Below are 22,343 nucleotides of genomic sequence, written 5' to 3'. Positions count from 1 at the left end.
AAGTCGGGCTAGCACGTCTACTAGGGACTATGCTGCTACGACCTCTTCTAGGCTGGGCTGCCTGTTCGCTGCGTAGTGCAAGCTCCGGAAGCCTCATTTCGGGTACCGGGCAGCTGTGGGCACCTCACCGCGCCTGGCCTCCGGGTAACTAGTATTTTTGTGCCATGTCGTAGGGGCTGCTCTGGTCCCCTCCCCCTCCCCTGCAAGTCACCGGACTTACCCGGGGCCCTAAGGAACTGTGAGGACCTGCACTTGGGGTCCAAACACTGCTTCTCTTCCTGTTTCCTGGTCAGATTCTTTAGGTGGGGCGGAAGCTACCTTTAGCCAGCTCGCTGTGCCTGCGCACCTAGAGGGCGGTGCTTTTTCCCACCTTTGCTGGCAGTGGGGATCCTCTTCCTTTGGCCTCGGGCTGCTGCTGGAGTTTGGCAGTATTGCCAGCCTTGACCTAGAGAACAGACTACGTGGGTCCCAGCCCTAAGCCTTAGGCCACCGTCCGTTCTTCGGAATCTTGTGGGTGTAGGTCATTCCTTGTGTCCACTGTGAAGATTCTGAGCACACAATACAGGTGAAAACGGGAAGTAGAATATACCAAGCGAAGGAAAGTAAGCAAGCACAAATGGTGTACAGTGTCACATACAAGACCCAACTACTGAGGGTCCCGAGAATGGCAAACATTTTTAAGTAAAGAAGCAAACATAAAAATACCTTTGTGTGGTTATCAGATTAGCACAGAGAAGAGTGAATAATTGAAACGTCGATTTCCTTTCTTTTTTAGATAAAGATAGAGAAAATGATAAAGAGAAAAAAGCAGTGGTAAGTTCCTCTTTGCATGCATTCTCCAGTGTAGCATAATATCTTCTTTTTTTTTTTTGAGCCGGAGACCGAAGCAATATGTGCACACAGTGAAAAAAAAAAAAAAAAAAAAAAAAAAAAACAAGTAAACCGTGAAAATGAGAGTAGGTAGTGCATGCTCAGCAAGCATAAGGTAAGTTCCATTCTCAGCACCAGAGAAAGATGTGGGGTACATCCTCATCCATGGCTGGAGATTGGACTCGTCCTCTGGAGGACAGTGGAGTGAGTTGTGACACAGGCACAGAACTTTCCGTTAAACTGCTTGTGTTCTTTGACAGCATGCCCTCCTATTTTTGTAATCCCCTGTTTCTTTCTTACCCTCACATTTTCTTTTCCTTTCTCTTTTTTCCTCTTTCTTTGTTTCTTTTTGTGAGCACTTTGCATATGAAGTGGTACACACATAAGTCTTCATCAAGCAGTTGAAAGACTCAAAGATGAGAAATCTGCATGTGGGAAACAGGCCAAAAAGTAACTGTGTTTATTTCTACATTGAAATTATGGGTAGTATTTTCTGTGTGATGACTTAAATTTCTTCTGTGGGCATACACCCCTCATCAAATGTTCTTAGACATCACTTTAAGAAAGACCCAGGCACAGGCTGTGGTGGTGGCACACGCCTTTAATCTCAGCACTGGGGAGGCATAGGCAGGTGGATCTCTGTCAGTTTGAGGCCAGCCTGGTCTACAGAAAAGTTCTGGAACAGCCAGGGCTGCACAAAAACAAACAAACAAACAAATAAATAAAAGGATCCAGGCAGAGGCTTTGTGGGGAGGGCTCAGAGGGAAAAGTGCTTGTTTCATAAGTATGGGAACCCGAGTTTGGATCCCCAGCCCTTGAATAAAAAGCACGGCATGTGCCTGTCATCCCAGTGGCAGATAACGTGGCTATTGTATATGGTCCAGTTTCAGAGAGACCCTGCCTCAAAAAATAAGGTAGAGAATGATAGAGGAAGGTACTGGGGTGGGGGGAGTCTGTTTTTTACATGTGCATGTGTTAGTGCATATACCTGCCTACACATGAGTACACTCATAAAGGAAGGATCTGGGTAATGTATGCCTGTAATCCTACTCAGAAGGCTGATGTACAAGGATTATGAGTTCCAGGCTAGTCTCCACAGAGTGAACCCTTGCAAATAAATAAATAAATAAATAAATAAATATCAAAAGCCTTTCTTTTCGTGATCTTTTTTTCCTTGTGATCCTATTTATATGTTGCTCTCTCCACTATGAGAGGGTTGGGGAAGAGGGTGGAGCGCTGGCTGAGCACATTCGAGGTCTATATTTATCATCTCTTCAGGGTTTTCTGGTGGGAATAGGGGCAAGTGTTTTTGAATGGTCTCTGAATAGCACTGAAGTCCTTGCAGTGAACAGGAAAGAAGTGTCAGATGTACAGTGATGTCCAGATTGAGTTCCTTTTGGGTGTTGAGGGGAGAGCAGCAATGAAAGGCCCAACAGTGCCTTGTGGGGTTTCTTCTTGCCTTTCACATACTCCCTTGGGTTTATTTTGTATTTACTCTGGGTCCTAAAGGCATGAACTGGCAGGGGCCTGCGATTAGAGCGTGGCCTGGCATCTGTGGGAAGTGTCTATTGTCCATTTCTGGATACTTGTTAGGTTCAAGGCTGGAGATCTTTGCTGCCAATCAACAGTGTACATGCTAGGGAGTTTTATATTGGGTGTGGTGGCCAGTTGCGACAGGTGTTATATGTAGAATGTGACAGGTGCCATGTAAGGTCATGAGAAGGGGTCTGTTGGGCCTGGGTATAAATTCCACCCACCTGCTTCGATTATCTCCTTGGCAAGTCACGACACATCTGTGGGTACTTCCAGCCTGGGTGTGAAGTAACAGGCTACTGTATGACCCAGAGGATGTGTGAGAGTGTTCTTAAGGACCAGTTTGTTTTATGATGAACTGTGCACCCCTTGTGATTTGCTGGAACCAAACCACTTGGTCTGTATCACCAGGGGTGCCAGGCTGAGCCTTAGAATTGTAGGGCATACCTCCCCAGGTGGCAGCCATCATACCTAGGGTGTAGGTTCAGTTAGCTTTCCCTTATTCTGCTTTTTCTGTTACTGCTAAGTGGGACCTTGGGGGATTCCTGAGGCAGGGCTTTGGCTTGCCACTGAAACTCCTAGACTGAACCAAGTGTGCTATTTACACTAACCTAGTTGTTCCCTCATGTTCTTCTGGCTGCTTGATTTCTATTCCTAATGTACATTTGTCTTCTGCCAGGTTTGTGTTGAGGGCAATATTGCAAGTGGGAAGACGACATGCCTGGAGTTCTTCTCCAATACAACAGATGTTGAGGTATGGCACTCACACTGGGTTTGAAGGAACCTGAAATGCTTCAGTGCAGTAAGTTATGCAGAGCACAAATAGCCCTGTCTAACAGAAGAATGATGCCAGCCATGTGATCTAGTGGTTTTGAAAGCCTCATGGAATGAAGCAAAAAGAGCACTATGAGACCCCAGATAGTGGTGTGTCAATATGAAGACAGTATTAAAGTGATAAATGAACTGTTTACATTCTGTGTTTTATACGAAATCCTTGGGAATTGGCATTTATTTAACACAGCATCCTCAATTTGGACCTCAGATAGTTCTCAAGTTAAGATTGTTCAGTTTAGGGTTTTTTGTTTGTTTTGTTTTGTTTTGTTTTTGTCTATAAAGTGCTGCCAAAGCAGTATACATTCAGTAAAAACTATACTGTGATACTCGGTAGTCTAGTATGTTTAATGCATTTTCTTTTTTTTTTTTTTTCTGAGACAGGGTTTCTCTGTGTTTAACAGTCCTGGCGGTCCTGGAACTCACTTTAGACCAGGCTGGTCTCAAACTCACAGAGACTTACCTGCTTCTATCTCCCCAGTGCTGGGATTAAAGGCATGCACCACCACTGCCTGGTTTATTTAATGCATTTTTAACTTGATCTATTTTTCAAGTGGGGACATAGCCCCCTTGTAAATAGAGGAACATCTGTGGTCGAATTTCAAGGTCATAGTTACATGTGGCTTGAGACTCCTGTGTTGGGCAATGCATGTACAGATGTCTATATAGGAAGAATATATGTGTGGGAGTAGAGAAGGCAGGCTGCTGAGTCTAGCTCTCAGGTATCCGTGTCTAAGCAGGTAAGTAGCACCATGTACAGCTAGTTATATATTTCTAGTTAATTTAAAATTCAGCCACTAAGAATAACTTCAAAGATGTTTAAGAGTCACCTCTCTCCATGGTGTGACCCTCGTTCTCTTTTCTAGGTTTTGGTGTATTGTATCTCTGTAAATTGTTACAGATTTAGTATCTCTGGTCTGAAATGTTTGGGATCTGAAGTGTTTCAGATTTGGATTGTTTTTCAGACCTTGGAATATTTGATGTAATATATAATGACTTGGAGGTGAGACCCAAGTCTAAACAGGATATTCATTTGTGTACTTTATACGCTGACCTGAAGGTAATTTCCGTAGCCTGGACTAGTATTTTGTGTGTTTGATCTGTCATGTGAGGTCTAAGTATGGACTTTTCTGTCAGTAGTATAATGTCTGTTGGGAATTTAAAGCATTTTGATTTCAGATTAGGGATGGTGAAGCTGTGTTGCAGACCCTACAGTTTTCCCACTATTGCTGCTTCCCTCTTACCCTTCCTTCTTTCCTCCTTCGCTCCCTCTATTAAAGATATATGTGGTTTGATAAGATAGTAACTGTTTTCCAGCCCTGGTCTTGTTTGTGTTCATGTGCTGTTGTGCAGAGAAGAGTCATCATAGCAGGCTCTGGACAGCTGCTTTGAGGTCTTCTCATAAGGTTGGCCTTGGCTGGCACATGGAAGCATAAGTGTAGGGAGAATTCCCACCATTCCTGCCTGAGAAAGGAGCTTTCTGTGCCTAGATGCAAACACTGCTTGTGGGGAACCTGGGGTTTTGGTGTGTTCAAGGCAGTGATAGCCTGTGTACCTATGATGTCCCTGAACTCCCAGATCTAGGTCAGCTTCCCTGGTAGACAGCATTTCCCATGTGCTGTCACAACATGTTGCTGGGAAAATTAAGTGGTGTGTCTTGTGGCTCTATTGAGCAAGGATACTTGGGAGGTTAGCCTGTTTCCCTCCAGGTACATTTCCTCTGTGGATTTTGTGCTGTGTCCTCTCCTGGCAGTTAATACCAGCTATCAGTGTTGGATGATATGTCTCATCAATCATCGGACCAGAAAAGGGTATCTTAGGGTTAGAGCACTTGTCTTGAGTAGTGAACCTCTCAATAAACTTGAAAAGTGCTGTGTTCTTACTATAGACCTTGGAGCCAGTTAACGACAGTAGCAGCAGCAATCGCTACTATACATCCAGTGTACCATGTTAAGTGTTTATGGTATTGTCTAATTGATTCCATGCTTAATATGCACAACCTCTCTGAGGTAAGCCCTGTTACCTCTGTTGAGAAGAGGAAACTAAAGGATAATTGGCTTATAAAAATTATATAGTGTGATAGTTAATTTTAGGTGACAGCTTGACTGAATTAAAGACCACAGCAGCCTTCCACACTCAGGTGTGGTTTCATCTTCTGTGGTTTTAGTTACCTGAGGTCAACTGGGATCTAAAAATACTAAGTAGGACATTCTAGATTTAAACAGTTCATAAAATTTAAATTATGCATTGTAACATGATATACCTAATGAAGCCATGTGAATCATCCCTCTGCCTAGCATAGGGAAAAAAAACAAAAAGCAAAAAACATGTACCAGACTTGTTGTATCTGAAGCTTCAGGCATCCGCTAGGGTCTTGCAGCACACACCCAAGAATAAGGAGGCAGGTACTGAGCCTAGGCAACTACTGAAGCATTATTTCTGCACATGTTTAGAGGGGTTCCCCCGGGAGACTGATATGTAAATTGGTGAACTTACTAAATAGGGAATATGAATGGGCTCCTATAATTCGCTACAGGTCTGGAAAGAACAAAAAAGGAAAAAAAAAAAAGGATTTCCTTCCTCTTCTCCCTGCTATGGGACATCAAAACTCCAGGTTTTCCAGCCTTGGGACTTTGGGACTTAGCCAGAGGCCCCAGGTTCCAGGGTCTTGGCGTCATACTTCATATTAAACCAATGACTTCCCTGGTTTTAGTCTTTGGACCTATACTGAGCTGTGCTACTTATATCCATAGGATCCCAGCTTTAGATGACCTCTCACAATTTCATGAGCCAGTTTTGCTAATGAACTCCTTCTTGTATGTCAATTTCTGTGTTCATGTAATTGGATCTGCCCCTGTAGAGAGAGAGAGAGCCCTGACCCATACAGTAGTGTGTATTGGGGCCAGGTTCCAGCTCAGGCTTCGAAACTTCAGGGATACCACCTTTGTTTGTCTCCAGGCTATGAAGAGCTTGGTGGACCTTGGTAAGCCTACTCCTCTTTATACTGAGCTGGTTTTCAGTTATTTACAGGTCACATCTGGAAGTCACAGGAAGGCCCCACCTAGAAGCTATGGCCTTTCAGAGGCCTAGCTTGTTTGGCCCATGCTTGGCACCCAGATAGTAGTGCGTGTCTGTCTGTCTGTCTGTCTTCTAAACTTGGCCCACTGTCACAGCATGTTTTCTTTCCTTGCAGGTGTTAATGGAGCCTGTACTCAAGTGGAGAAATGTGCGAGGCCACAACCCTCTGGTAAGTTCTTTGCTTCTTGCCCAACTTCCCTTGAATACCTAGGAATGGTGGTGCCCAGGCACACCCACTCCTTGTCCCCACTGTAGCTGATCCAGAAGAAAGGAGAATGGCAAGCCAGGGATTTCTGAGGCCTGGTGGGTGTGCACAGCCCAGGAACCTCCTAACAGCTGTCTTTAAGGGTTCCAAGTGGCTTTGCTTTCCTTGAACCTAGTTCTAGGTCATCATGTTTCTGGATGACCCTCTGATTTGGGTTTGGGCTTATATTATCTAGTAATGGATCCCCTGTTTAACCTGAAGCCACCTATCTTCCTTCCCAGAGAGGGCCTGGACAGCAGGGACCATAATGTGCATGTGCCTCTTCTCCCTCCTCCACTCACAAGGCCCCATGCTGCCTGCTTGAAAACAATGGAGAGAAAGCAGACATTAGTAGAGGGGAGGAGAAAAGGGATCTTGGTTCTGGGCTCCATCCCATGTTCTAGGGGTGCTTAGTGTTTCTCAGCTAAGACAACTATAGTATTAGCAGTACCTTTCAGTACTCTGGCAATACCTCATGGACTTCATTAGACTCAGTTCCACAGCAGCATCACCTGTGTCCACTGTGCTGCCTGGTGTTTGCCAGAACACAGCTGCATTGCCTAACCTTTACTATCTGCTTGCTCATTCCTTCAGCAAGCATTTATCACATACCTTCTATGTGGCAGACACTGTCTGCAGGCTAGGACACTGAGCAGTGTACAGTCTCTGGTCCCTGGCACTAGTATCAGTATGGAGATGAAGGAACAGTTAGATACAGGAATGTGGTGGGTGAATTCTCATTAGAGAGGCTTCACTCAGAGACTCACAGCCAAATCTTACATGGAACTTGGAGAATCCTTCAGAAGAGTGAGAGGAAGAATTAATTGTAAGAGCCAGAGGGGTCAAGGACACCACAAGAAAACCCACAGAATCAGCTAACCTAGGATCATAGGGGCTCACAGAGATTGAACCAACAACCAGGGAGCCTGCATGGGACTGACCTAAGCCCTCTGTATATATGTGATAGTTATATAATTTGATTTATTTGTTGGACTTCTAACAATGGAAACGGGCTGCTTTGGGGACCCTTCCTCCTAATGGGTTGCCTTGTCCAGCCTCAGCATGAGAGGAGATACTGGTCTTACTTGATATAACTTGATATACCATGCTGGCTGATATCCATGGGAACCCTGCCCTTTTCCCAAGAGAAACAGAAGAGAAGTGGGTGGGAGTAGAAGGTAGGGTAGGGGAAGTAATGGGGGGAGGGGAAACTGTGGTTGGGATGTAAAAATAAAATAAATATAACAACAACAGCAACAAAAAGAATCTATAGTTTCTAGTTCCCTGGTCTGGAAACACTTAGTCTTAGAATCTCTACATTGTACTGTGACAGGCTATGTGCTGGAGAACTAAGGTACAAAACAAACAAACAAACAAACAAAAAACCCAAACAAAAAACAAAACAAAAATACCTGAAACAAAACACGGAAAGAATATGATGGGTGGTGAAGGAAGCTGTGAAGACAGCTACAGCTCGTGAAAGAACGCTAGATATCACAAAAGCTTGTAGTCCTTGAATAAGAATTGTACAGAGCTATGACAAGAATTTCACTTGTGTGTACATGGAAGTAGATGGATTGTCAGCCCCATCTTTGGGTTTAACAGAGAAAGCCCATTCATACTTTCTAGAAGCCAGAGAGGAACTAGGGCTTAATTATCAAATAAGACAACTGGAGTTTCAGATGTCTGGGACTAGAGAAGACACTTCAGAGATCAGAAATATAGTCTCACGAGGTTGTGTTATGAAGGTGTTATCACCATCATCAGATATATTTCCACAACTTTCTGCTGGTCAGAAGAGCAATGATGTTTGTGTGACAGTTACTGGCTCACCATGCTGGTCAGTGATGCAGAAAATTACTTGTTACTTGTTTCTACAATCGTCCAGCTGCTGACTTTGCTGAGATTTTCCTTTCACCCATAATTAGGGGAAGCCTTTAGTTTTCAATGCTGAGCACTTGAGCATCATGAGTTTACACCAAGATGAAAAAAACAAAACAAAACAAATGCAGAAAAGAAGCTGGGTGTAGTGTCACATGCTTATAATCTCAGCACTCTTGAACGTTTAGGCAGGAAAATCTTGAATTCCTGACAACCTGGCTGTATAGTAAGTCCTGGTCTTTCCTCCCCTCTCCACGCAAACACAACACACACATTGCAGAGAGAGAAGCAAAAGATTCTTAGTGAGCAGACTGGAGGAGGATGTGTTTTTACCTGTAGGTGACAGAATGACTGCAGCTGGCTTCTATTTTATGTAGGGTAGATAGGAGAATGCATCTCTGGTAAGGTGACATTTGGGCAGAGATCCACACATGAGGGAGGGAGCACTGCAGACATCTGGAGGAAGAGTTAAGAGGTGGGTTCAAAGGTCTTGAGATGGCTTCTGCTTGGCATGTTTGCAGAACACTAAGGAAGCTTGTGTGGCTAGAAGCTGATTGGTCAGAGGAAGAAGGATAAGAGACAAGAGGATGGCAGTGGATTTCTGTGGACCAGGATGGGGGTTTGGATTTGATTTGAATGCAATGTAAAGTCCCTAGAAGGTTTGGAGCAGAGGGAGACATTAACAAGCTCGCTTTGGCTGCTGGGTGGAGAATAGAACACAGGGGAACTCCATGTCAACTATGAATGAGGGCTTGTTCCTTAAAGAGGTCATCCTGGTCTTGCTGTTGGGGGACTCTTCTATAATTGAATTCACACCCTATACTGAGAGCCCTGTAGCTGTCCTGAGTCCACCTCTGGCCCCAGCTCTGCCCATGTAGGTTTCCTGCACATGGCTTTCAGTGACTGGTAGATCTGGGGCTTGCACTTGCCACTTGGATGCAAAGTGTTCCGTTTTTTATTCTGCAGGGTCTAATGTACCACAATGCCAGTCGATGGGGCCTTGCACTGCAGACGTACGTGCAGCTCACTATGTTGGACCAGCACACTCGTCCTCAGGTACAGTTCAGATCTCACTTCCATCCTTGTCAAGCAAAATATCCTTCCTCCTTCAAGTTTAGGGTGTTGTCAGATAGGGAAGTCTTATGAGGAAGTCTGTTGGCTTTCATGCTGTACCGTCTTCTGTGACTACAGCAAGGTCTCCTGTCCCCACAGGTGGCTGTCCTGATGCCTCCTGAGCTCATGTTTTTGTAATCTGACCACTGATAGACTTAGTATCATTTAACCAGAATGTGTTCCCTGGACTGCAGTTGCACTGTCACCCGGGGATTTGTTAGGATTGTACATTTCCTGGCCCCTCTCCAGATCTGCTGAGGTCTAGCAGTCTATGCTTTATCCAGCTGTCCAGGACTCCCAGATGCATGTTCTGTGTGTCTGTGTGTTTAAGAACTATCAATCAAACCTTCATGGGGACTGGCTTTCAGATTCTTGAAAGAATCTGATTCACCTTGGGTCACAAATGACTAGCACTGGTTCAACCAGGTGTTGGGACACAATATTCAGGGCTACTTCGGCCCTTGTTTCAGCAGGGGTAGATTGTCTTAGGAGATAAGGTGGCAAGGGAGACTGTGACTGACACCTATTGGCAAAGCTTTATACACAGCTAGAGCCTTTCCATATAGGATGCAAGATACCTCTATAGCCATTTTTATTGGCACAGTAATTACACTGAGCAGTTTGATCGAAACTGCTGGTTACCTATAGCTGTAGGTAACATTCTTCTTTTGATGTAAATCTGCATCTTTTCAAGTTGACAGATGTGAATAGAAATATGAATTTCTCCTTCCTCAAATGTTTCCCAAAATGATAGAGAGTAGAGCATCTACAGTTATCACCTTTCCCCTTGGTTTGCTCTGCTTTGCCTGAGTGGGCAATCTAAATTATATCTAATGATATGAGAATATTATGGAATATGGGTGGATACCTGCTAAGGAGGCAGAGACAGAGCTGGTTGGACTGAGCAGGAGAGAGATGGCTGAAGAGGGAGCCAGAAAAAGATAGGCAAAGGAAGATAGGAGGAGCAGCACGTACAGAAAGGAGAGGAGGAAAGATGGTGCACAGAGACCCTGGAGGACATATAGGTAAGCAGAGAGAGAGAGTGGCTTGCAGGTTTGAGTGTGCCTGTGGCTGCTGTGGGCCACACTGTGTCTGTCCACTAGGTGTCAGGGTAGAAGTTCCTCCTGCTACCCAAAAGGGTGTATGTAGTAGCTGAAGGGAAAGATGATCCACAAAGGGTGTGAGCAACTTGCAGAAAGGTGATGTCCAGTCATCCTCTTCCCTGCTGGCCAGAGAACTTCCCAGTTCCAGCAGGCAGAGCCTCCAGAATGCCTCCCAACCCTTGCCTTCAGGGGCCCTGTCTCAGACACTTGGTCCTCAAGTAAGCAAGTTCCCTATCTCAGGGTTCCACTCACCAGACTGTGTCAATTGGAAAGTACTTGGCAGCTTTGCTAGCATGTTCTATATCCGAATTGAGTCTCCCTTCTCCTATGAAAGAGGTGCAGTGTGGCTGGCAGCCCTAGCTGCGCCTCCCCACCTCCACTACTGCCATTACTGTCCTTTGTCCTCTAAACTTCAGGATGGGTCAGTCAGGATGGAGGGAGACACACAGTGAGCCTCATGCCAGATTTGGGTTCTGCCATCCTATTGTTTTCTCCTCACAGTCTTATGTTTAGCAAAGATAGAAGGGACATTCAAGAGGAGTAGGACAAGTTTTCAGGGCCTTCTATATCCTTCTTCACCTGAGAGTAAATCACTTTTTCCATTCTTTTAGATGTCACCTGTACGGTTGATGGAAAGGTCAATTTACAGCGCAAGATACATTTTTGTAGAAAACCTGTATAGAAGGTACTGTAGTTTATATAATCTTTGCTCTTTGGGGCCCTGCCACCCAGTTCCCAGATAAACACATGGAGACTTACTCTAATTTATGAATGCTCCGCCTTAGCTTGGCTTACTTCTAGCCAGCTTTTCTTAGGTTATCCGATATACCTCTTGCCTCTGGGCTTTTACTTTTCTCTATTCTATATGTCTTTCTTTACTTTGTTGCTGGCTGTGTGGCTAAGTGACTGGCCCCTGATGTCCTCTCTCCTTCTCCTTTTTTAGCTTCTCCCTGTCTCCTTCAGTTTATTATCCCTTCCAACCAGCCCCCCTCATTTCTTTCTCTGCCTAGCTATTGGCCATTCAGCTCTTAATTAAACCAATCAGTGTTTTAGACAGGCGGCTTCACAGAGTTAAATAAATGCAACACATCTTTGCATCAGTAAACAAATATTCTATAGCATAGAAGAATAACACATCTTTAATATTCCACAAAAGTCCATCATTAATTAAACCACTGATTTTATAGATGTGTGTATAAGTGTGTGTGTGTGTGTGTGTGTGTGTGTGTGTGTGTGTGTGTGTGTGTGTGTGTAGGCATAGGCACATGGAGGCCAAAGGACAACCTTGGATGTTAGTCCTCAATAGCTATCTATATTGCTTTAAAAAATTTAGATTTATTCAAATTTATGAGTGAGTGAGTGGTTTTTTGCTTACATGTATGCATATGTACTATGTGTCTGGTGTCCACAGAGGTCAGAAAACGGTATTGAATCCTCTGGAACTGGAGTTACAGACATGTGGGTACTTGCTGGGAATCAAACCCAGCTCCTTTGCAGTAGCAACAATGTTGTTAATCACTGAGCCATCTCTCCAGCCCTCTACCTTGCTTTTTGAGACAGGATACTTAGAACAAATGTCTTGGTTCTTACCTGTGGGAGCTCAGTTGGGTACTGGCGTTTTTGGGGATCAACTCTAGCCCAGAAGCTTGTTTTTCCATTTCCTGAGCTGCCCAAGGGAAAGACTTGCTAATGATGGTGGTGGAAAGCCCTTTTACAGATGGGGGCTAGTCAAGGCCTACGTGGCAGTCCTGGGTTGATCATTTTCCCAGAATTCTTGGAACCTTTGCTGAGGATCTGGGGTGAGGGTCTGGCTTTGCAATGTGTAATTGAAGATTTGGGTTTCTGGAAAAGCCCACAAACAAACATTGGGGTTCTACATCTCCTCAAAGCACAATTTCTAAGTGTTATTGCCTTTGAGGCCTTGAACAAGTAAAGAGCACCCCAAAAGAGAAGCCCACCTCTTCTGGTGACTGTGGGAGGCAGAACGAGTGCAATTTTACTAACAGTAACCTGAGATCTTTGTGTAAAATGCTGAAGAGGAAGATTTGGGTTTTATGCTGTCCCCAGAAACAGAAATTTCTGAGCTGTAGGCACTGGGCTGCAGTGCAAAGCTGAAGGTAGCCTGGAAACATATGTCTAAAGAGGCCACACAGGCAGTTGTATGGTAAGCTGAGGAATTGACTGCAAAGATTTTACAAGACTGCCTGGTTCTCCTTTCTTAAGAACAGGAGTAGAGGAATGGAGTGAGGCCCAGCTGGGGACAAGGTATTGACTCACCTGGCACAACAGGCAGGTCCTCCCACCTTCCCTGCCCTCGACCAGAACCAGGAGGCCAGGCCACAGAAACCTGATCCAGGTTAGCCCCACAATTGACAGTAGGGAGGGCAACTAATGCAGTGGAGAGCAGGTGGGACTGAAGGTGAGGCTTGGGCTGGAACTGGCCTGCAAGGTCCTATGAAAACAACAGGAAATGATGTATTTAAGTATCAGGTTTCTGTTTTAATTTGTTTGAGTTAGTATCTCATTATGCATTGTAGGCTAGTCTGGGACTATGAATTTTTACATATTGCTGTCAATCATGAGATCTTCCTGCTTCAGCCTCTTAAGTGCTAGGATTACAGGCAGGTGGCACAACACAGCCTGTGATTTGGTTTCTTGAGTATCAGGTACTTTTAGCTGAACTAAATAGAAACGTGGTACAAAGTCTACTGAACAGTGGGACCATTGCTGGCTCAGATGATGAGTTAATTTGGTATCTCTATGTTTTGGTTAGTACTATTGCTCTGATGAAACACAATGACCAAAAGCAACATGGGGAGGGTTAGGGGTTATTTCACTCACAATTCCATATAACAGTTCAACATCAAAAGCAGTAAAGGCAGGAATCTAAGTAAAGGGCAGGAACCTGGAGGCAGGAAGAGTGCTGCTTACTAGCTTGCTCCCCATGGCTTGCTCAGCCTGCTTGCTTATAGAGCCAGCCCAGGGATGGTAACACCTACAATGGCTGGGCCCTCCCCCATCAATCATTAATTAAGAAAATACCCTACAGCTGGATCTTATGAAGGTATTTTCTCAATGGAGGTTTGCTAGCTTGTATCAAGTCGACATAAACTTACCTAGCACGCTCTGGCTCTGGCTCTCTGTATTTCCCACTGTCTTACTCCTTTCCTCATTATGAACCTGTCATGGTGACAAAATAGTTATGGAAGTATACCCCTATCAGACTCTTCTGCCTCATTGGTCCAGTCTGGGTCCTTGTGATAGGGACACACACTGTACTAGATTGGCTCAGCTTCGTTTCTGGAACCCATCACTTGACTTGGGGAAACCAAGGAATTTATTCCAGTAAACTCACTGGACCTCCCTAAAGTTGAGGGTAGGACCAGTTTTCTCTGAAGCACTAGAGCCTGTGGGATGGCCATGAATAAGTCATAGTGACTTTAGAAGGAAGACGAGGGACTGGCAGGAGGCAGCCAGCTGTCCTCACACCTCACCAGCTCTTGGGCACAGTCTTTACCTTATGTTTGGTGCTTGTACTCGATTCTAGAGTCCCCTCTGCAATGTGTATTAGTCAGGGTTATAAGTCCCTCCTTCCCTCCATCTCTACACACACACACACACGCACGCACGCACGCACGCACGCACGCACACACACACACACACACACACACACACAGGATTTATTAGAATAGCTTACAGGCTATGGTCCAGCTAGTCCAACAATGGTTTCTGTCTTAGGGTTTTATTGCTGTGAAGAAGCACCATGACTACAGCAACTCTTAAAAAGAAAACATTTAATTAGCACTAGCTTACAATTTCATCATTATCATCATGACAGGAAGCATCACAGTGTGCAGGTAGACATGGTGTGGAGAAGGAGCTGAGAGTCTGTATCTGGATTGTCAGGCAGCAGGAAGAGAACTGGCTTGAGCTTCTGAGACTTCAATACCTGCCCCCACAGTGACACATTTCCTCCAAGAAATTGACACCTACTCCAACAAGGCCATACCTCCTAAACGTGCCATTCCCTATGGGCCTATGGAGACTTTTTTTTGTTTTTCCTTTCAGACCACCAGTGCTGTCTACCAGTGGAAGGTCCAAAAATCTAGTAGTTGTTCAGTTTGCAAGGCTGGCAGTCTCAGGCGATTTTAAGTATATTCAGGAATCCTGAAAACATGGGCTGTAATGCCAGTGAAGGAATGGATGTGCCCAAGAGAGTTAAGAGCAAGCAGGCAAAGAACAAAAGCTTTCTTCTTCCATATCTTTTGTATAGGCTGCCAGCAGGTGTGGTCTAGATTCAAGGTGGATCTTCCCACCTCAAAATATCCAGATTAAAGTGGGTGTTTCCATTTCACGTGACTTCATTAATGTGAGGACTTAAATCCCACACAGCCACTTGGGTTTTAGTTAATTCCAGATGTAGTTGAGTTGACAACCAAGAATAGCCATCATTAAGTGACATAGGAGTCCCCCCTCCCACCTTCCCCAGTTACTTGAGGCTTGCTAGCCTCAAGTGTGTTCACCTTCTCTGGTTTCCTTGCTGAGGGCTTCTGGTGACCTGCCCCGCTGTTCTCATGGGCTGCTCTGTTTTGCTGCACTCTGCTCTACAGAAGGCATCCTGGTGGTCACAGGGACCAGGGGAGAGTGTTCTCTTCCAGACTGTGATGAACCCTGTGTTTTGTTTCCAAAGCAGGGCTGCCTAGAGCCTCATCTCCTAGACAGCCTGGGTCTAAAAAGGTTTTCCAGCTTTTTACCATTTTTGTGGATTATTGATTTAACTATGTAAAGATGAGCTGCATTTGTTTAACTAAGCAACGATGTGTTACATTTGTTTATGTGGCAAATGTTTAATTATATATTGCATTTGATTTGCCTTGCCTGCCTAAGGCACCTGATTGGCCTAATAAAAAGCTGAACATCCAGTAGCTAGACAGTAGAGGGATAGGTGGGGCTGGTGGGCAGAGAGAATAAGTAGTAGGAAGAATCTAGCTAGACTCAAGAAAAGAGACAATGAGGGAGACACCTGGGGTCAGCCAGGCAGGCAGGCAGCCACCAGCCAGCTAGACACGGAAGAATCAGGAAAAGTGGTACATACAAAATAAAAGAAAGGTAAAAAGCCCTGAAGCAACATATAGATGAATAGAAACAGGTTAAATTAGTTTATAAGAGCTAGTAGGACAAGCATAAGCCAAGCATTCATAATTGATAGTTTCCATGTCATGATTTGGGAGCTACTTGGTGACCCAAATGAAAGCCTGCTAGAGACCACCTTTCCTCTTCCTCCCCAGGGCCACAGCTGGTTCTTCTTCCCTCCTGTCTTGACCCTCCCCTTCTAGCACACAGCCTGGACACCTATTCTCTTTGCAGCCAACCTGGTCATACCCAGGCTGAGTGGGTCCCACAAGATGATACAGGTAGAAGACACTCAAAGAAAAGACTCTCTTCCAGGGCCTGCAAGTTCCCTGATTATTGTCTGGCCTGTGTCCTCTAGCTGTGACCACTCTTGTATGTGTTTGTGTCCTCTCTAGGCAGAGGGTGCCTCAAGAATGCCATACGTAGAAGCCAGGTTTCCTCTTTCTTTGTCCCCCTTATTCATATTCTCTCTCTCTCTCTCTCTCTCTCTCTCTCTCTCTCTCTCTCTCTCTCTCTCTCTCTCTCTCTCTGTGTGTGTGTGTGTGTGTGTGTGTGTGCATGCGCATTTGTGTGCAATACTCTCATTATATCTAAGTGTGGAGGCCAGATGAGGACATTGAGTCCTGCTCTATTACTTTCTGCCTTATTCTCTTGAGATAGGGTCTTTGACTGAACCAAAGCTTGCCTTTTGGGTAGACTGGCTGGTCAGGGGCTCTGTCTGTCCCTGCACCCAGTTCTGGGTTTATAGGCACACAGATTCATGTCTAGTCCCCCACCCTGCAGCATAGGAAATTGCACCCAGGCACTCATGCTTGCAGAGCAAGCACTCTTATTTACTGAGCCACCTTCCCAGCTTTGCTTTCTAAGATTTAACAGCTAAAATACATAATAATGCCACACCCGACTCTTGTTTTTGAGTACTAGTGCATTGTTCAAATTTGAAAGGGGCAAAAGGAAAACATCTACAGCTGTAGTTGAGTAGTTCTGTCACTCAGAGGAAAGCACTGTGAGCATTTTGGTCTAGTCATTTCAAATGTGTGGATGTATGCTTCTTTTATATGGCCGGGGCATATGTGTACAGTTTAATCTCCTGTGTTCATTGAGCATTAGTTTCATAGCCTTTTCCCTGTCTGTGTATGACTTCACTACACCATCCTTTAGCTACTGTGTGCTTTCCTGCTGCAGAGATAGACCAAGGCTTCATTTCTCATTCGGCTAAACAGTGTATGGCAAGCATCCATGAATATTTTCATAGAAAGAAAGTTTTAGGAGTAAAAATGACTTGCCGATCCACTCCCAACTTGAATGATTTCTCCATGCTCACAGGACAGACTAAAGTGCTTTTATCTGCTTGGAGCTCAATTCCGAAAGCAGTCTCCACCAGTCAGTGCTAGCCCCTGTAACCTGGTGGTGGAAGGACATCTGTTCAGGGTCCTGTTAGTACTGCATGGCCGTCATTTGTGGACCACACTGTACAACTTGCTCTTGGTGGTGCTGTTCTAAACAGAAGCCACCCCTGGTTCCTTTGGGGAAATGACACAATACTTGGGTGAGTAAAAACCTTTGAATTCTCATTGCAGTGGGAAGATGCCCAAAGTTGAGTATGTGATTCTGTCTGAATGGTTTGATTGGATCATCAGGAACATTAATGTCCCCATTGATCTGATAGGTAAGACTGTCTCTCCCTGTCCCCTACTTAGAGGATCCCTTGGGCACAGCTGGGGCTGATTTGTTAGGTTCCACTCTTGCAGAGACAGCAGGCAGGGACACCTGCCATCCATGATTCTTTCTCCATCATAGTTCCCCAGAGGCAGGCAGAATTTAGGGGTTTCTTCTTCCTGTGAAGGAACTCTGGCCTTCTTTCTTCTGGTCAACGACTTCCAGGCTCCTGTTCTATTCTGATCTGATGGCTCTTCTGTCTTGTGTGGGAAGGGACAGAAACTGGACAGTGGCTGAAGTCAGTGGCTTGCCAGGTCCTGTGTAGGAATGGCATTCCTTTAAGCTTTGCAGTGATACTGAGGACATAGCAATGGAACGGGGATTGGGGGCTGAGGGTCAAGACTCCTGTTGGTCACACAGGGGTTAGGGGGAGACTGAGCAGGCTTGGGCCGAGGCTCCTGCCATTGCTAAGGTAGTGTTTCTCCACTCCAGCATTTGTATTGTACTTGTCTTTGCTCCCACACCAGGGGCACAGCAGTCAGAGCCACTTGTGTTTTTAAATCTCAGTTTATCTTCGAACCACTCCTGAAATCTGCTACCAGAGATTAAAGATGAGGTGCAGGGAAGAGGAGAAAGTCATTCCAATGGTAAGAGGCTAGAACCCCCTCCACTTCTCCTACTAGCCCTCCCCTCCTTGCCCACCATGGTATCATTAAGGTTATCTGTAGCAAGAAACAGGAAGTGAGACCGAGGGCAAACTCTAGTTTCCTCTGTGGCTAGAGTCCTTGTGGGTGCCTCTCTACTTCCTGTGGTTTCTGACTCAGGCTTCTGTACGCCCATGATTAGAGGGGCACATACATGTGTACATGCATACATGCATGAACACATGCACACCATGGAGATGCACATTGACTGTAGTATAGTAGTTTGTCTTCACACACATGCACAGACAAACACGCATGCACACTCCTGTAGACTTATGCAAATGTGCATTTGTACAGTAGTTTCTTTGTCTTTAGCTATGATGTCACTTCCCCAACCTTCCTTCCACTGCCCTTCTCTTGCCCCTAAGCCTCCTACAATGACAGCCTGAAGGACAGCATATTGACAGTGTTTGTTCCCAATTTTCTTTACACTGTGAACACTTTTAGATTTGGTCTTACTTCCTCTGTCCTCAACATATGTCCTGAGCCTGGCACCTAGCAGTTGCTTGGGTAATATTAGACCATTATGTGGACGATTGCCCTTGAAGGATAGACAGGGGGTTGGCAAGCTCTTTTGAGACATCATGATGCTCTGGATGCAAGATGGGCTGGGCTGGGGCCCTGAAAGGCTGGTCTAATCCCTAAAGCCCAGCTGAGTTTTGCCTTGGACCAGCCATGACAGTCCAAGCCTGCCCTGGGCATTTCCTTTGAAGTCTCAGAGATGGGACTGATAGATGATGGAGCACCATGGAACTGAGCTTAGGTTGTGCTGTGATGAGCTTGGCATTTCTGTGCTCTATTCAGCAACTCAGATATTCCCAAGAAATGCCACATCTGGAGTCCTTCCAAGCCATTGTCCAAGGGGTTGAATAATGGTTTTGACAAGGTCTTTAGGACAAACTTGGTTCCTAGTGCTCAGAGGGAGTCCAGTGGTGTGTAAGAAGGCAGCAGCATGGTTTGTGGGCCAGCTTCTGGAATGGAGGGCAGAATGTTGCTGGAGGAGGTGCTGGGACAGTCAGCATACACTGGCTGAATGCCAGAGAGTGCATGTGGGCAGGGCTTCCCAGCATGGAGGTAACAATGGCTTGGGGGCATCTGTCTCCTTTCCTTTCCCTTGTGCTGCCCCACAGAAATGGTCTTTGTGGGCTGGAGAGTCTCTGTAATGAGTGGTCCACAGGGAGAATGTAGTAAGGGGAGAGGTTCAACTAGATCCTTTTGGTGACAAGCCAGAGGGAAGGGGTAGTGGCTACTGAGTGCTGGGACACCTGTCATTGACAACTGTACACTTCCACATGGTGGAACTGGGTCTCCCACTAGAGAAATGGCAAGAAATGGGAGATTCCAGGCAAGTGTGCTTTTAAACTTGGCTAGGGAAGTCCAGTGGGTGGTTGGGGATTCACTGACCATTTAAACCACACGCTTTTCATAGAGCCATGTTGGTTGTTACAGGCTCCTTGTTCACGTCACTTCCTAATAGTCCTTGAGAATTCTGACCTGCCATGTAGGCCTGTGAGACCCTTGGTGGGTGGGCTTTTCTCCTTACCCACTCCCCACAGCCTTTGTGTTTCTGTGGCAGGAATACCTCAGTGCTATTCACCACCTCTATGAGGAGTGGCTGGTCACCGGTAGCCTTTTCCCAGCTACAGCCCCTGTTCTGGTAAGTTAATGTCCCTCCTGGAGTAGAGACTTTCCTATGGGGAGGAAGGCCCAGAGATATCACCCATGCCACAGAAAAGAGTTCTTTCTTTCTCTGCCCCCATTTCTGGACAGGCTCAGAGGCACTTGGACAGACTTGAGAAAAGCCTGATTATTTTAGTAACGTGTCACCCAACATAACATCACTGCAAAGAAATACCTAGATGCCTCTTGATATGGGTTTGAGATTGGACCTTTGGGGATGATGGTACCCATTCTTTGGTGGGTGATACAGAGCCTGTTCATCATGATTAGGTGACTCAGTGCCTTCAGAAAGCATGTTAATGGCTGTCTGTTCTTAGTTGTCACACTGACACCCTCAGGAGGTGCTGAGAGTGTAGAGGTACCATACTGCTGCACCTCTTAGTTCCTGGGCTGACTGTAGTAACTCTCGTAGCACAGGGTAGATGTGTCCTCCCTATCAGTGTGCACTACTGTTTATGCCTTGTGTTTCAATTTGCTCTTTCTAAACTACCTTAGGCAGGCCGTTACAACTGGAGGCAGTCACATGTCCAATAGGGGATCATGAGCTTTTGTTTATGGCCTTGGGCTATGGGCCACATAGACATTCTGGCTCTGAGAAGCAGGTAGCAAGGCTGTGGCAAAGGACATCTTCACTGTGGGGATTTTCAGAGTTTGTTTTCCTTCACTGGGAAAAGAAAAACCGAGGGGACTAAGGAACTAGCAAAGTATTAGAGAGCTTGTCTAGATGTTTGAGTCCCTGGCTTCAGTGCCCAGCACAGCCCCCTGACACCCAGTTCTAATGAAGAGAAAAGGCATTGATGACAGGATGGATTCTTAGGTAAAAATTCAGTTCAGAGTGTAGACTGTCCTGAAGCTTGGGGCTGTGTGGTTTTGCCCTTCTTGATCTCTCAGCCTCTTATACCTCCCCAGGGGAGATGGAGTCACTTAGTGTAGCCTGTGACCTATTTGTTTTATTTCCAGGTGATTGAGGCTGACCACGACTTGGAGAAAATGTTAGAACTCTTTGAACAAAACCGGGCCCGGATATTAACTCCAGAGAATTGGAAGCATGGCCCGTAGGACTGGACATGGCCGCAGTCTACAAGACAGTGCCAGGAACAGCCCAGTAGGGCCAGGTTAGCTGTTTAGGAGCATTTGGAAGAATCTACTGTTAGGAGTGTTTGTGTTACTTGGTCAGATCTATTGTCCTTATGGTTCTTTCATTATGGGACAAATCGCTTTTGTTATCAGATCCCTGCAGCATACATTCCCCCTGGTACTCCTCCTGGTGGCTTCCTGAGGCTGAAGTCCTTTGGAAAAACACTTGCTGAGTCCCTGGTTTTGTTCTAGCTGCTGTGCATCAGGCCACCCAGTTGGGCAAGAGAACACAGTCTTCTATCCCAGTTAAGGATTTGGAGCTCTGAGAGGTGCAGGGTCTCTTCAAGGTCACACAGCCATAGCGGAGTTGGCACCATTCAGACACCTGGTTTGGGCTGCCTCCTCCTGAGCTGTTCCCCTCAGCCCTGCTGTTCTGAGCTTCAACTTTCCCTCCCTGTACTCCCCTCCACCCTGTTCTTTGTGAGAAGAGCTGGCAGTATGTGGATCCCATTACATTTCACTACTGGGCAAAGTTCAAGGAGAATTGACATCACTAGTTTCTAGCACACCTCTGTTATTTGGCCTGAGCCCAGTATTTCCTGGCATGAAGGTTCTGTAGCTTCTACACCTTTGTCATCCATATCTCAGTGTCCATAGGGGAATCCTGCATTGGCCCTTGGATGGTGCCATTGTTATTGAGGATGAAGGCCCTTCCCAGATTTCTGCCAATTTTGTGTCACTCTGTGTCAGACAAAAGACTTTTGGGACTTGGACACTTTGCCCTGTGCTGAGTGAGGCCAAGAGCAGTCAGCTGGGCTTCCAAGGCCCCATCACTCTCCTGTCCTTGTGTGGGGAGCAGGCCCCTTGGAATTACTGAGTATTTGTGGCCCATGGAGAGAGACATAGTGGCCTTAACTGTTTTGAACTGTTTTTCCATCTGAGTGGATGTCTTGGACCACAGACCATGAAGCCATCTGTGTTGGATCAGAAAGTATCTTAGAAACCCTGTCTCGGAAAAAACAAAAAAAAAAAAACAAAAAAACCCAGAAAACAAAAAACAACAACAAAAAAAGAAAGTATCTTAGCTTTGCTGGGCCATAGCTACACACCAAAGGTGCAGCTGCTGCTTGAACCAATCGAGACTAAGAAAGAAAGACCATTCCTCTGGGGACAGTGAGACTGGAAAGTCAGGTTTTGCAAATAAAGGCATTTAAAGTCCTTGCTGCTCTTAACATTCTGGAGTTGGTGGAGTGCATCTGGAGAAGACTGGATGCAGACTCGGGGAATGATTACTGTGCACTCTGGAGAAATATAGCATGGTGGGCTGCTGGCAAAGTGTGCCAGCTGGCCCTGTTCTGCCTCTCCATAAGTGCCTGATGGCCACAGAGAGGGCCAAGAGTCCAGCTGTGATCCTTCCTGTTGGGATCAATTCTTGGC

At 45.7% G+C, this 22,343-nt stretch overlaps 1 protein-coding gene across 1 annotated transcript; it reads left to right on the top strand.

The window, feature by feature from the left end:
* Positions 1–22,138, top strand: Tk2 (thymidine kinase 2). Its single transcript, XM_027405735.2, has 10 exons — positions 1–144; positions 776–813; positions 3,083–3,157; positions 6,428–6,481; positions 9,404–9,493; positions 11,265–11,338; positions 17,367–17,455; positions 18,013–18,092; positions 19,726–19,806; positions 20,790–22,138. Exons 1-10 carry the CDS (start codon positions 30–32, stop codon positions 20,886–20,888), a joined length of 795 nt encoding a protein of 264 aa, XP_027261536.1. The 5' UTR covers positions 1–29; the 3' UTR covers positions 20,889–22,138.
* The last annotated feature ends 205 nt before the right edge of the window (positions 22,139–22,343 follow it).

This window comes from Cricetulus griseus, chromosome 3 (genome assembly GCF_003668045.3).
Source record: "Cricetulus griseus strain 17A/GY chromosome 3, alternate assembly CriGri-PICRH-1.0, whole genome shotgun sequence".
NCBI lineage: Eukaryota > Metazoa > Chordata > Mammalia > Rodentia > Cricetidae > Cricetulus > Cricetulus griseus.
This window is presented reverse-complemented; position numbering and strand designations above follow the sequence as displayed.

Excerpts from the sequence above, each read along its gene's own strand:
- Tk2 (XM_027405735.2), top strand. The coding sequence starts at position 30 with ATGCTGCTACGACCTCTTCTAGGCTGGGCTGCCTGTTCGCTGCGTAGT. Across the intron at positions 9,494-11,264 it reads ACCAGCACACTCGTCCTCAG|ATGTCACCTGTACGGTTGAT; the intron begins GTACAGTTCAGA and ends CCATTCTTTTAG. Across the intron at positions 11,339-17,366 it reads GTAGAAAACCTGTATAGAAG|TGGGAAGATGCCCAAAGTTG; the intron begins GTACTGTAGTTT and ends TTCTCATTGCAG.